The sequence below is a fragment of the Mustela putorius genome, unplaced genomic scaffold (genome assembly GCF_011764305.1).
Source record: "Mustela putorius furo isolate JIRA1106 unplaced genomic scaffold, ASM1176430v1.1 tig00000430_pilon_pilon_pilon, whole genome shotgun sequence".
In the NCBI taxonomy this organism is placed as follows: Eukaryota; Metazoa; Chordata; class Mammalia; order Carnivora; family Mustelidae; genus Mustela; species Mustela putorius.
This window is the reverse complement of record NW_025421377.1, coordinates 25,033,138-25,048,810: the sequence shown is the minus strand read 5'-3', so window position 1 is coordinate 25,048,810 and position 15,673 is coordinate 25,033,138. Positions and strand designations below refer to the sequence as shown.

The window sequence follows — 15,673 nt, the reverse complement described above, 5'->3', positions numbered from 1 at the left end:
GGAGTGTCACACGGGAGTCGGCAGCGTCAGCGTCACACCGGAGTCGGGAGTGTCACACGGGGGCGCCTGCATGGCTTGGTCGGTCCAGCGTCTGCCTTCGGCTCCGGCCACGGTCCCAGCGCCCTTTGCTGCCTTTTCATCTTTCGCTTTGTCCCCGCCTCCCCCTTGCTTCTGCTTCGTCCACACTGACTCGTGTCCGTGCTGGTCTGGACGACGCTTCGATTTCTTTCTGTGTGAGTCTCCGTCCTGAATGTCCTCTTCATTTTCTACCGCTCCTTTTCCCCCCCTTGGCCTGGTGTGGCTGTTACTCCACCTGCTGCCTCTTAAACTTCTTTCCTGATCATTTCTCTTCTACCCCAAGTGGCTTGGGTTCCTTTCAAGCCTTCTTTTGCATCTTCACTGCCCGCCTGTAGCCCGTGGACTTGAGCCACGTTGTGCCCGAGAACAGTTGTTAACGCACTGGCTCTTCCGTTCTTCCCTCCTACCAGATCCGTGTACATAACTTTCAGTGACTTCGAGAGTGTGCGGGGCCTGCCTGCCTTCCGCTATAAGGTGCCTGGAGAGATACTAGCCAACAGCTCGGACAATGCCGGCTTCTGTGTGCCCAAAGGAAACTGCCTGGGCTCGGGCGTTCTGAACATCAGCATCTGCAAGAACGGTGAGGCCGGGGGAGGGACGTGACCCTGTTGCCTCGAGGCCGGGGGAGGGACGTGACCCTGTCGCCTCGGACGCAGGCTTAGTTCCTCAGCAAAGAATGTTCTCAGCCCACATGAAAGAGTGATTCCGACTTTTCCAGAATAATATTTCATAATGTGGCTGTAGAATGGTAAACTACTGGCTTTTCTGCATTGCTTGTTTTTTTAAAAAAAAAAAAAAAGTAAGGTATAACTGACATATAACATTGCGTTAGTTTCTGGTATACACTCTAATGATGCGTGATTTGTATATATTGTAAAATGATCGCTGCACTGAGTATGCTTAACATCCATCACTACACACAGTTACAAAGACAAATGTTTTTCTTGTGACAAAGACTCGTGAGACCTGTCCTCTTAGCAAGCTGTAAACATGCAGTACAAGTAACTATAGTCACTATGTCGTGTACTACATCCCTGAGATCTTTATTTTATAACTGGAAATTTGCATCTGTTGAACCCCTTTCCCTCAACCCCACCGTCTCTGACAACCTCTGATCTGTTCTCTGTTTCTATGAGCTTGGTTTGTTGTTGCTGCTGTTCCTAATTTCCACATGGAAGTGAGATCGTAGATGCTTGTCCTTGCCTGATTCATTTCACTTAGCATCATGCCCCCACGTTCCATCCATGTTGTTCCACATGGCAAGATTTCATTCCTTTTGTGGCAGTATTCCACTGCGTGTGTGTGTGTGTGTGTGTGTGTACACCACACGTATTTATTCATTTACCCATTGATGGACAGTTAGGTTATTTCCATATCTTGGCTATTGAAAATAATTCTGCAATGAACATAGGATGCATATATCTTTTTCAAATTAGTTTTTATTTTCTTTGGGTAAATACCCAGAAATGGAATTGCTGGATAGTATGGTAGTTCTGTTTTTAATTCTTTTAAGATTTTATTTTTATTTATTTATTAGACAGAGAGAGGGAGAGTGTACATGCAAGCAGGAGGAGGGCAGAGGGGGAAGGAGAGGGAGAATCTCCAGCAGACTCTGCCCTGAGCGTGGTACCTTACGCAGGGCGTGATCTCATGACCCTGAGATCATGACCTTAGCTGAAATTGAGAGTCTGACTCTTAACCAACTAAGCCACCCAGGTGCCCCTATTTTTAATTTTTTGAGGACCCTCAAAAGATTATATCATTTTCTCTATATATTTTCTATATATTGTGGCTGCACCGATTTACATTGCCACCAGCCGTGCTCAAGGATGCCCTTTTCTCTGCATCCTCCCCAACACCGGTGGTTTCTTGTGTTGTTGATTTTAGCCATTCTGACAGGTGAGAGGTGATACCTCATTGTGGTTTTGATTTGCATTTCCCTGATAATTAATAATGTTGAGCATCTTTTCATGCCATTCGTATATCTTCTTCGGGAAAAAAGTCTATTCGGATCTTCTGCCCATTTTTTAAATTGGATTGTTTGGATTTTCTTGCTCTTGAATTGCATGAGTTCTTTATATATTTTGGATGGATGTTAACCCTTTACAGGTACATGATTTGCAAGTATTTTCTCCCATTCGGTAGGTTGCCTTTTCATTTTATTGGTGGTTTCCTTTGCTGTGTAAAAGTTTTTTAGCTTGATGCAGTCCCATTTATTTTTGCTTTTGTTGCCTTTGCTTTTTTGGAGTCAGATCCAAAAAGCCATCACCAAGTCTTATGTCATGGAGCTTACTGCCTATGTTTCCTTCTAGGAGTTTTATGGTTTTGGTCTCACATTCAAGACCTTAATCTGTTTTGAGTGTATTTTTGTGTGTGGTGTAAGAGAGTGGTCCAGTATCATTCTTCTGCATGTGGTTGTCCAGTTTTCCTGACATTTATTGAAGACTCTGTTTTTTCCCCATCATATGTTCTTAGCTTCTTTGTGATAAATTAATTGGCCACATGTGCATGGGTTGTATTTTTGGGTTCTCTATTCTGTTCTAATGACGTACATTTCTATTTTATGCCAATACTGTACTCTTTTGATTACTATAGCTTTGTAATATAGTTTGAAATCAGAGAGTATGATATTTCCAGCTTTGTTCTTCTTTGTTAAGATTGCTTTGGCTACTTGGGGGTCTTTTGTGTTTCCACACAGTTTTTAGGATTGTTTATTCTATTTCTGTGAAAAATGCCTTTGGAATTTTGATAATGATTGCATTGAATTTGTAAATTGCTTTGGATAGTATGGGCATTTTAACAATATTAGTTTTTCCAATCCATGAACATGGAATATCTTATCTATTTGTGTCTTCTTAAATTTCTTTCCTGTTACAATTTTCAGTGTACAGGTCTTTTATCTCCTTGCTTAGATTTATTCCAATGTATTTAATTCCTTTTGATGTTATTGTGACTGGGATTATTTTCTCTTTCTTTATTTTTTTCTGGTATTTTATTTACTTGTCAGAGAGGAGGGGAAAGAGAGAGGAGAGGGAGAGAGGGATAGAATCTAAGCAGGGGGAGAGGTAGAGGGAGAAGCCGACTCCCAGCTGAGCAGAGAGCCCCATGTGGGGCTCAATCCCAGGACTCTGGGATCGTGATTTGAGCCGAAGGCAGATACTTAACCGACTAAGCCACCCAGGCATCCCTGGGATTATTTTCTTAATTTCTCTTACTGAGAATTCATTATTAGTGTTATAGTAACACAACTGACTTTTATATATTGATTTTTTTTTTTAATCTTGCAACTTTACTGAATTTGTTTTTTAGTTCTGGCAGTTTTTTGATAGAGTCTTTCAGGTTTTCTTTTTCTTTTTCTTTTTTTTTTTAAAGATTTTATTTATTTATTGACAGATAGTAGTAAGCAAAGAAGCAGGCAGAGAGAAGGGGAAGCAGGTTCCCCACTGAGCAGAGAGCCTGATGTGGGGCTCAATCCCAGGACTCTGAGATCATGACCCAAGCTGAAGGCAGAGGCTTAAGCCACTGAGCCACCCACATGCCATGAGTCTTTGGGGTTTTTTACATATGATATCATGCCATCTGCTAATAGTGACAGTTTTACTTCTTCTTTACCAATTTGGATGCCTTTTATTTCTTTATCTTGCCAGAGTAATTACTCTGGCTAGGACTTCCAATACTATGTTGAATAAAAGTGGCAAAGATAGGTAATCGTCCCTTGTTCCTGATTCTAGAGGAATAGCTTTAAGCTTTTCACTGTTGAGTATGATGTTAGCTGTGGGCTTGTTGTATATGACCTTTATTAGGTTGAGAGATGTTCCCTCTATATCCACTTTATCATGAGTTTTTATCATAATGGATATTGAATTTTGCCATATTCTTTTTTTCTGCATCTGTTGAAATGATCACCGATTTTTATCCTTTACTTTGTGAATGTGGTATATACCCTGTTGTTTGCTTTGCAAATGTTGCATCATTCTTGCATCCCTAAAGTAAATCTCACTTCATTATGGTGGACAATCCCTGTAAAGTATTGTTGAATTCAGTTTGCTAATATTTTCTTGAGGATTGTTGCATTTATGTTCCTGAGGGATATTGGCCTATAATTTTCTTTTCTTGTGCTGTCCTTGTCTGGTTTTGGTATTAGGGTAGCACAGAGCTTGTAAAAATGAGCTTGGAAATGTTCCCTGCCCTTCTATGTTTTAGAATACTTTGAAGGATTGGTATTCATTCCTCTTTGAGTATTTGGTAGAATTCACCACTGAAGCCATCTGATCCTGGACTTTTGTTTGGTAAGAAGTTTTTGATTACTAACTCAATCTCCTTAGTAATAATTGTTCAATTCAGATTTTCTGTTTCTTCAAGATTCAGTCTTGGAAGGTTATGTTTCTGGAATTTATACATTTCCTTTAGGTTTGTTGGCATGTAATTGTTCATAGTAGTCTTCCATGATCCTTTGTATTTCCGTGGTATTAGTTGTACGATCACTTCTTTCATTTCTGGTGTATTAATTTGAGCTCTCTTTTTTCTTGAGGAGCCTTAGCAAGAGTTTGTCAATTTTATCGTTTCAAAGAACCAGTTCCTTGCTCCATCGATCTTTCCTGTTATCTGTTTAGTCTCTATTTCATTCATTTCCGCTCTGGTCTTTGTTATTCCCTACTTCTTCTAACTTTGGGCTTCATTTTTTCTTCTTTTTCAAATAACTTAGCTTATTTGACAGTTTCATGTTTCTTACGATGCATACTTCCCACCGTGAATTTCTGCCTTAGAATTCCTTTTGCTACATTCCATAAATTTTGAGATGTTGTATTTTCACTTTCATTCATCTCAAGGCATTCTTTGATTTCTCCTTTGACTTCTTTTTTGACTCATTGGTTGCTCAAGAGCATGTTATATAGTTTCCTCATATGTGTGAATTTTCCAGTTTTCTTACTATAATTGATTTCTAGTTTTATACCATTGTGGATAGAAAAAAATGCTTGATGTGATGTCAGTCTTTTTAAATTTTTAAGACTTGTCCTAACATATAATCTGTTCTGGAAAATGTTTCACGTGCACTTGAGAAGAATGTGTATTCTGGTGCTTTTATATAGAATGTTCTTTATGTATCTAAGTTCATCTGGTCTCATGTGTCATGTAAGGCCAGTTTCCTTTTTGATGTTCTGTCTGGATGACCTGTCTGTTGATGTGAGGTGGAGTATTACAATCTCCTGCCATTATCGTTTGGCTATCTATTTCTCCTTTTAGGTCTGTTAATATTTATATATTTAGGTGCCCCTATGTTGGGTGCATAAATATTTATAAATGTTATATCCTGGATGCCTGGGTGGCTCAGTCATTAAGCATCTGCCTTCAGCTCAGGTCGTGATCCCAGGGTCCTGGGATTGAGACTCACACGGGCTCCCTGATCAGCGGAAAGCCTGCTTCTCCTTCTCCTACTCCCCCTGTTTGTGTTCCCTCTCTTGTTATGTCTCTCTCTGTCAAATAAATAAATAAAATCTTTTTTTAAAAATGTTATATCCTTGGGACACCTGGGTGGCTCAGTCAGTAAGGCATCTGCCTTCAGCTCGGGTCATGATCTCAGGGTGCTGGGATCGAGCCCCACATCGGGCTCTCTGCTCTGCGGGGAGCCTGCTCCCTCCTCTCTCTCTATGCCTGCTGCTCTGCCTACTTGTGATCTCTGTCTGTCAAATAAATAAACAAAATCTTTAAAAAAAATGTTATATCCTCTTGTTGGACTGATTCTTTTATCATTATATAATGCCCTCCTTTGTCTCTTTTTATAGTGTTTGTTTTAAAGTCTATTTTGTCTGATGTAACTAAAGCTACCCCAGCTTTCTTTTGATTTCCAATTACATGGGACATTTTTCCTTCCATGTACTTTCAGTCTGTATGTGTCTTTACATCTGAAGTGAATCTCTTGAGGCAGCATATGGATGGGTCTTGTATTTTTATCCATTTGACCACTCTGCATTTGATTGGAGAATTTAGTCCATTTACATTTGAAGTCATTATTGAGGGGCACCTGGGTGGTACAGTCAGTTTAGCATCTGATTCTTGGTTTCAGCTTGGGTCGTGACCTCAACAATGTGCGATTGGTCCCCTTGTCAGACTCTGGGCTCAGTACAGAGTCTCCTTTAGGGTTTGCTCTCCTTCTGCCCCACCCCTGCACACACACACTTGCTGTATCTAGAAGAATTAAATCTTTAAAAAATAAATAAAGTAATTATTGATAACTAAACGTATTGCCATTGTGTTCATTGTTTTCTGGCAGTGTTGTAGTTCCTCTGCTCCCTTTCATCTTTCTCTTGTGTAATGCTTCTTATTCCTAGAATGGTCATGTTGTGTTTTCTGGGTGGTAGTTTAGAAGTCTTAATAGTAATAATAGTTCATGTTTACCAAGCACTTATCGTAGTCATTGTTCAGCTAGTCATTGTTCTAAGTAGTTTACGTATATACATGGAGTTAATATGTGGAAATTAACTGATTTCATGTTCGTAACAATGCTAAATGAGAAAGTGGAGAACTTGGTAATGAGAAAGTACATATCTTGTTAAAAATTTATGATGATTTCAGCATTGGGGAGGGTATATGATATGGTGAGTGCTGTGAAGTGTGTAAGACTGAAGAATCACAGCCCTGTACCCCTGAAGCAAATAATACATTATATGTTAATTAAAATAATAAATAAAAAAATTTTATGATGATTTCAAAACAGAGTTTTTTTATTAACATATAATGCATTATTTGTTTCAAGGGTACAGATCTGTGAATCATGAGTCTAACACACTGCACAGCACTCACCATAGCACATACCTTCCCCAATGTCCATAATCCAACCACCCTAACCCTCCGCACCACTCCCCAGCAACCCTCAGTTTGTTTCCTGAGATTAAGAGTCTCTTATGATTTGTCTCCCTCCCCGGTCCCATCTTGTTTCATTTTTCCCTCCCTTCCCCACAAAACCCCCCGCCCTGCCTCTCAAATTCCTCATATCAGAGAGATCATATGGTAATTGTCTTTCTCTGATTGACTTATTTTGCTTAGCATACCTGACTACAAATTTCCCAGTGTCTCTGAATGTCTGAGCTATTCTGCTCCTTTCCATGAACGAGGCAGGATTATTGCTAGTACAGCTGACAAAGCATTTTCTTCATCTTGAAAACTAACTTTAACAATCATATGTTGCATAATTAGTCACAGTGTTCTTACTAGATAGGCATCCAAAGGCCTCTTTTTATAATCATGGAAAGCAGGGCTCAGAGAGGTAAAATGATTTTTATAAAATTTTTGTCTCTGAGCAAATCCCCGCTAGAACATAGGGTCTTCTCCTGTCCATGCTGTGATAATTCTTAGGCTACAATTCCTCTTTAAAGTTTCTTTTGAGAAATTTTGGAACCCCTCTTTCCTAAATAAAGTAATGTGCTAACTTTTACCCTTGTATCTAATTTGCTTGAAAAAAAATCTCCTTTTGGGGTAAGTCTCAAGTCAGCAGTATACCTCCCTATTCCTTCTCTCCCGTGGCAGTGGCTCCTAAACCTGGCCTTGCAGGGGAATGATCTGAAGAGTCATTAAAAATAGATGTCCCAGGGTCCCAGAACCTGTACTTTTAACCTGAGCTCCAGGTGATTCTCATGAAGGTGGTGCGTACCATTTGGAAACCACTGTGCCCGGGGACATGGCACCCTTCCCTGGAGATACATAAGACCAAAGTAAATGGGAGCAAGTGCGTGCTTCTGACCTCTCCTGCTTCCTTCCTAGGTGGATGGTCCTGAAATCGTGCCTTGCCCACTCAGTCCATGTGCCTCTGGCTCAAGGCACAAATATGGACATATTTTTTCTCATTGTTTTGCTAACATTCTGCTTCCTCAAAAAGTTGATATCAAGATCAACAAAGATTCTCTCTGGCAAATCACCGTCTTGCTACAGTCCTTTTCCTCTTATGTACTTGCCTCTTATGTACTCCCAGATGTGGACTGAAAAGTTGGTCTCTCTGGAATTATCCTCAGGTATTTCAAATTTCCTTGGAGAACATTTTGGATAGTGGGATGAGAGAGTGTTCTAGAGTCAGGCAGATCTGGATTTGATCCATATTCTGTCTATTAGCACATTAGCCAAGTTGATGAAGGAGGTAAAAATCTCAGGGGTGCCTGGGTGGCTCAGTCATTAAGTGTCTGCCTTCGGCTCAGGTCATGATCCCAAGGTCCTGAGATAGAGCCCCGCATCGGGCTCCCTGCTCAGTGGGGAATCTGCTTCTCCCTCTCCCTGTCCCACTGCTTGTGTTCCCTCTCTCCCTCCCCCTTCTTGTGTTTCTTGGTGTTGAATAAATAAAATCTTAAAAAACGAAAAGAAAAGACACGGAGGTAGACCTCAATTTTCTCATCTGTAATATGGGAATTGATGATAACTTCCTTGAAATATTGTGTGAAGGTGAGAGATTATGTATATAAAACACTCAAGACAATGTCTGGCCCTTATTAAGTACCCAATAAATCTTTAAAAATACATTTTAAAGATCACTGTAGATCTCAAATAAGGAAATTATGGCTTTGTGAAACTGTTTAGTGAACAGTTTCTTCCTAAACAAAACACACGGATGTGACAGATGGTATGTGTCTTGAGCATGGCTGATAGATAATGTAAGCAAATCTAAATTATTTGGCAATAAGCAGATTTCTCCAACAATTGTGGGATCCCTCTCTCCTCTTCAATAGCACCATCTAGAGTAGGTTTCTTTTAATAACTTGTTTCCCTATTTGTTCCTTTCCTAAAAAAATCTTTATTAAAGTATATTTGACAATACAGTGTTCTGTTTTAACGCCTCACAGCATAGTGATTTGACAATTCTGTATATTATCATTCACCATAGGAAGTGCAGTCACATCTGTCACCATAAAACATTATTACAATTATTGACTGTATTCACTATGCTATGCTATTCATGTCTGTGTGACTTTCTTATTTTATAACTGGAAGTTTGTACCTCTTAATCCCCTCCATTTATTTCACCCAACTCCCCCAGTCACCTACCTTCTAGCAACCACCACATTGTTTTCTGTATTTATAGGTCTGTTATTTATATATTTATATATTTATATATATATATTTATATATATCTGTTCTATATTTATAGGTCTGTTACTGTTTTGTTTGTTTGTTTTGATTTTAGATACTATAAGCAAGTGACATTATATGGTATTTGTCTTTGTCTGAGGTCTTTCACCTAGCATAATACCCTCTAGGTCCATCTATGTTGTCACAAATGGCAAGACCTCACTCTGTTTTTGTGCCTCAGTAATATTCTGTTGTACATAGATGCCGCAGCTTCTTTATCCATTCCTCTATCGATGACACTATTGTAAGTAATGCTTCAGTGAACATAGGGCTGCGTGTTTCTTTTCAGATTAGTATTTTCATTCTCTTAGGGCAAATACTCAGTGATAAAATTATCAGATCATACGGTATTTCTATTTTTTAATTTTTGGAAGAAACTCTACACTATTTTCCACTGTGGTGGTACTAGTTTACCCACCAACAGCACACGAGGGTTACTTTTTCTCCATGTTCTCATCAACATTTGTTATTCTAATCTTCTCTTTTTGATACTAGCCGGAACAACAGGTGTGAAGTGCTAGCTCCTTGTTATTTCGACTTGCATTTCTCTGATGATGTGTGATGTTGAGTATTTTTTCATGTGTCTGTCAGTTAACTGGATGTCTTCTTTGGAGAAATGTCTATTCCGGTCCTCTGCCCACTCGTAACAAATTATTTTTTTCAGTGTTGAGTTGTGTAAGTTCTTTATATATATTGGATATGAACCCTTATCTTCTCCCATTACGTTGGTTGCCTTTTTCTTTTGTTGATGGTTTTCTTTGCTGTGCCAAAGGATTTTATTTTGGTGTGGTCCTGATAGCTTCCTTTTGCTTTTGTTTCCCTTGCCAGAGGAGACATATCTATAAATATGTTGTTAAGGCCAATATCCAAGAGATTATTGCCGGTTTTTTTTTTCCCCCTAGGAGTCTTATGGTTTCAGGGCTCATAGCTGGGTCTTTAACCTGTTTTGAGTTTATTTTTATATATGGTGTAAGAAAGTGGTCCCATTTCATTTTCTTACATGTAGCTGGCCAGTTTCCCCAACATAATTTATTGAAGAGATTGTCTTTCCCCCATTGTATGTTCTTGCCTCCTTTGTCATAGATTAATTGACCATACACTTGTTTAATAAAGCTTTGTAGTATATCTTGAAATCTGAAACTGTGATGCTTTCAGCTTTGTTCTAATTTCTCAAGATTGCTTTGGCCTATTCGGGGTCTTTGTAGGATCTTACAAATTTTAGGATTATTTGTACCAGTGCTGTGAAAAATGCTACGGATATTTTGATAGGCGTTGCATTGATTGCAAGGTGGATTGTCTTGGCCATTATAGACAGTCTCTATTTGAGTTTTATTATGAATAGGGAAGGAAATAAAAGAAAAAACAACAGATCATGTGGGCAGACCTTGAGCTAGTCAAATGCTGGGCAGATAGCATGACCAGGCAAAGTCTTAAAAAATTTTGTATCAACATATTCAGGAGAAGAAAGCCTGTCTTAGGTAAACCAGGAAAAGCAGAAAAACAGAAAAGCAGGCCCCCAAAAAGGAAAAAAAAGTCCTTTTACTGGTAGAGATTTGCTGTTGAAACAAGTGCTTTCAGATGAGATGTCTCTCATTCAGTTAGAATTCTGCCTTCATCACCAACAGCTGGATGCCCCTGGACGTGTTTTGTTCTAACACCTCTGAACTTCACTGTCCTCAAATGCAAAATGAAGTTAATAGGTTTAACTTAATAGGGCTCCTGGGAATGTTAATTAAAATAATGTGTGTAAACCTTTATATTTCATAGGTGCAAGAAATACTGGAGAATATGTAATTTAGCCATGACTTCACTATATATGGTAGAATAAAATAATGTTAGGGTCAATGAGATGTCAGCTAATGAGTATAAATCCCAAACTAGGAGGTGTCGGACGGAATTTAACCTGCCCTCTCCCCCACCCGAGGTTACTTATGGATAGAACTTCCCCCTCCGTAGGAACCAGGTTTGTGGGCAGGAACTTCCCATTCATCTTGGACTTTCAAGAACCACATCATTCATTTCTGTTTTCCTTAAAATGCAGGTGCACCTATTATTATATCTTTCCCACACTTCTACGAAGCGGACCAGCAGTTCGTTTCTGCCATAGACGGCATGCATCCCAATAAGGATGATCACGAGACATTTGTGGACATAAATCCTGTGAGTGCACACGTCTTCCTGGTAAAAGCTTGCATTTTATTCTGTCCAACGCAGTGTTTATCGGCTTAGTCCAGAGCCTGTTAACATTACTGTCTGCCTCGCATATACATATTCAAGGGGAAAAGCCTCAGCTCTGTGCATGTGATACCTAGTCTCATGGCCTAACAGGCTGAACTGTGTGGCCCTGACAGGCAGAAATAGCGGCAAACCTAACGAAAAAGCACCTGTAAACATTGCATTGCTGGAATGACCGAAATTGGACCCGTAAAACCTGGCCAGTGTTCCGCTGCCAGCCTTGGACTTGAACGTGTATACATTCTCCCACTGGCAGACAGATCAGCAGGGTCGAAGCCACATTTTTTCTTTGCTCACTGCTGGGAATGTTTTGGTTGAAATTTAAATATATGGTGCTTTTTTTTTTTTTTTAAAGATTTTATTTATTTACTTGACAGAGACTCAGCGAGAGAGGGAACACAAACAGGTGGAGTGGGAGAGGGAGAAACAGGCTCCCCGTGGATCAGGGAGCCCGATGCAGGGCTCGATCCCAGGACTCTGGGATCAGGACCTGAGCAGAAGGCAGACACTCAACAACTGAGCCACCCAGGTGCCCCGAGCCTCAGTTACTTCTAGCAAGCCTCATTCTGCAGGCACTGTTGAGAGTTTATTGTATGATATTAATTTAAAAGGCATTAGATATACATGTACTTTAGTCCTGTTTTCAAAGAGGAGATAAACTAAAAACCACGTTAAAAGGAAAGGAATATCGTTTTATGACGTGAGAGCCCTTCACTGTTGGAACTGAGTTAGAGGTCAGCTATCTTCATTTTGGGGATTTTGAGCACAGGGAACAGTAAAGAAATAGCAAGAACAGCCTTTTAGCTCAGCAATTTATAGGCACTTTGCTCTTGTGTCTGAGAAATCAATGGTTTTATCTTTTTGTGAAAAAGATCCAAGTGTTTTTCCCCCCTCACCCCCCCTCCCCTGCCTTTTCTCTTCACCTTCAGTCAGTTCCTCTTCCTCAGCAGAAAGGTGGGCAGGTGCTTGTCCCCGAGGGCCAGGGCAGTCCCTTAACCCCAGTTCAGAGGCGAAGCGGCCACGGGCAGACCACCTTCCGGCTTCGTGGGCGTCCCGACCGTCCCGGGGCCCGCTCTCGGGCTCAGAGCTCCCTCCTGGCAGGGTTGCCCAGGGCTTCACCATCCCCAGGGGAGCATCCTGGGTGCTCGCCAGCCGCACCCCATGTCAGGCTTCACTCTAGCCCTGCGGCATCACGGTCTGCATGGTCCCAAGGCCCCAGAGCTCGCACGCGTAGTGAAGTTTGGGAGGCAGTGGTCCACCAGGCACCCGACCACAGCCGCGGTTCTGCCTCTGCCCTGGGGTCCGTGTTCCCGTGTCCCACCTGTCCTCGCGGACCTGGCAGCGGCCACGCTGGTTCTGAGCATCCCATGGAGCTGGTGCTTTGCCGAGAAAAGCTGTTCACGGTTTTAATAAGCCCTCGTGTTTTCTTCCCACTCCTCTGATCGCAGTTGACTGGAATTATTCTAAGAGCCGCGAAGAGGTTCCAGATCAACGTTTACGTCAAGAAGTTAGAAGACTTTGCGTAAGTTTTACCTCTTTCGTCGGAGGCAGTGGGTGGTTTGGCTGCACTGACTCTCCGGTGGGTCGATGTCAGGAGACGGATCCCTTTCTAAGCCTGCCCCCTCCTGCCCTTCAGGGATGAGGCATCATCAGCGCCCGCAGAGGCTGTCCTGGTCTTGGAATTTACGTACTTTATTTAACCAAACACCTAGAGCCTGCTCTCTGTGGATCACACATTGTTCCAAGCATTGTATGATACACACAGGAACTCATGTATTCCTCATGGTTACGCTGTGTTAGCCCCATTTTACAGATGAGGAAACCAAGGCACGGAGAGGTGACGTAAGGCTACAGAGTGCGCGCCTCTCCATGGCATGCGGCGTTGCCCGCCCTTGCCACGACTCTGGTCGCCTCCCTTCCTGTCTGCCCACTGCTCCCACCCAGGGCCACAGGCTCCCAGTTAAGGGGCAGTTCACATAGGCTCCTGAGTCCAGCCTCTCCTCCTCACACTCCATCTAAAAGCCACCGTTTAACTAGGGTCACTAAGTATAATCTCCTGCTGAGACTTTTCAATGGGAATTTTAGGGGTATGAGAAGATGCTTATGACTTAAAAAACAAATTGCAAAACTGTACATAATGGTAGGTATCTATTCTTTGTTTCTGTCTGTCTACCCATCTATCTATTACAGCACTTGGCTCCCCCATCAGATTTGCAGATTTAACCCCACATGTCATGGATCTTTCTGAAAAATAAATGTGGTTTGCAAGAATGCATTTTGCCACCCCTGTGTATTTTCCTGAGGCAGTATAAATTAGTAGTTAAGACCTAGAGCCTTAGAATCAAAATGAAATTACAGTCCTTTTGGTCCTGGGCAGGTGGTAGGTACCACTGTCCCAGGGATTATGGGACATAATACCACCCATAATCCCTGGGACAGTGGTACCTATCGCAGGAGACTAGTGAGAGAATTAAATGAGATCGGGTCCCCCAAACAGCAGGTATAGAGCTGGTTCTTGCTAACGTGCTCTGGGCTCGAGCGAAGACAATACTTAGGGGCCTGGTCATAAAACATTCTGAGGAGGGGTGCCTAGTGGCTCAGTCGATTAAGCATCTGAGTTTTGATCTCGGCTAGGGTCTTGATCTTCAGGTTGTGAAATGCAGCCATACACTGGGCTCTGCGCTCAGTGGGGAGCCCTGCTCCCACAACTTATCTCTCCAGCCAGTGTGCTATCATAATGAGGATGTCTATAAAATAATCTCAGACATCATCTTTTTTTGTATTGAGGCACGATTGACATCCATTATATTAGCTTCAGGTTGACAATATAATGAGTCGACATTTAGATGTATTACAGAAGGATCAGCCCAGTCAGTCTAGTTACCCATCACCACACTAGGTACAGATTTCTCTTCTTGCAATGACACTTTTCAGATCTACTCTCTTAGCAGCTCTCACTGTGCTTACAATATTATTCACTATAGTTGCCGTGTTGTATGTTACATCCCCAGGACTGACTTATTTTATAACTGGAAATTTTTATCCTTTGACTCCCTCCACCCATTTTGCCCACCCCCAGCCCCCAACTCTGGCAGCCACCCATCCGTTCTCTGTGTCATCTGTGGGCTCAGTTTGTTTGCTTTGTTTGTTTTAGATTCCTCGTGTAAGGGAGAATATATAGCATTTGTCCTTCTCTGCTGATCCGCTTAGTGTAGTGCCCCCAGGGCCTATTCAGGTTGTCCCAAATGGCAAGATTGTGTTCTTTTTTATGGCTTAGTAGTATTCATTCCAGTGTGAATATATATCAAGTTTCCTTTATTGATTCATCCATTGATGGACACTTTGGTTGTTTCCAAATCTTGGTTACTGGAAAAAAATACTGCAGTGAACCTAGGGGTGCATGTATCTTTTTGAGTTAGTGTTTTTGTTTTCTTTGGCTAAATATCCAGAAGTGAAAATGCTATATGGTCATTCTATACCATTATATGGTACCATATGCCATTATATGGTAGTTCTGTTTTAAATTTTTCGAGGAACCTGCATGCTCTTTTCCAGACTGGCTGCACCAATTTACCTTCCCACCAACAGGGTTCAAGGATTTCTTTCATCCACATCCTCACCAACATACACTACATTTTGCCTTTTGACCCTAGCCCCTCTAACAGGTATGAGGTGCTATCTCATGGTAGTCTTGATTTGTCACCTTTTCTCTTTATAGTGAAACGGGAAACATTAGAACCCTGGTTTTCCCAGTGATGTATATCAATGAGGTAAGTCGTGGGAGGGAGCCACGGGTATATTTCACTTGTGAAAGTGTGGGAGACTTCCGGTATGTCATCTGCTACTGTGACTGCGCGATGTAAGATGTGAGAAAGGGGGCCACTGATTTTTAAAAACTTGTTTGTCTTCAGAAAGTTTTCTGTTTATATGTTTACATGAGGCTGACTGTGTTTGAGATTTGAAAAAATTTCCTTTCTCAAGAACATATTTTGGGGGAAACTCTTTTTCTGGGCAGCTGGTTATGTCAGAAACAAAATGCAGAGCTAAATGAAGCAATGTCAAACACTGTGGACATTTTAGTGATACATGGTTGCATTATCTTTTATCATAGCCTACAGGGTTTTTTTTTAACTTCCTGATAAACAAACATCTATCATGAATTATAGGACACAGACCTGTCATAGTTCAAACAAAAAGTATTTCGCTAATGAAATACTTCTTTCTTTCACACTACTCCCATAGAAATTTT

At 41.2% G+C, this 15,673-nt stretch overlaps 1 protein-coding gene across 1 annotated transcript in view; it reads left to right on the top strand.

Annotated features, from left to right (window-relative positions):
- The window catches only part of SCARB2 (scavenger receptor class B member 2), a 70,762-nt gene that overhangs the window by 48,310 nt on the left and 6,779 nt on the right, over positions 1–15,673 (top strand). Inside the window, exons 7-10 of the mRNA XM_045079894.1 lie at positions 489–658; positions 11,231–11,349; positions 12,873–12,946; positions 15,143–15,194. Coding sequence (XP_044935829.1) covers positions 489–658; positions 11,231–11,349; positions 12,873–12,946; positions 15,143–15,194 — 415 coding nt within the window. The remainder of the gene's footprint in view (positions 1–488; positions 659–11,230; positions 11,350–12,872; positions 12,947–15,142; positions 15,195–15,673) is intronic.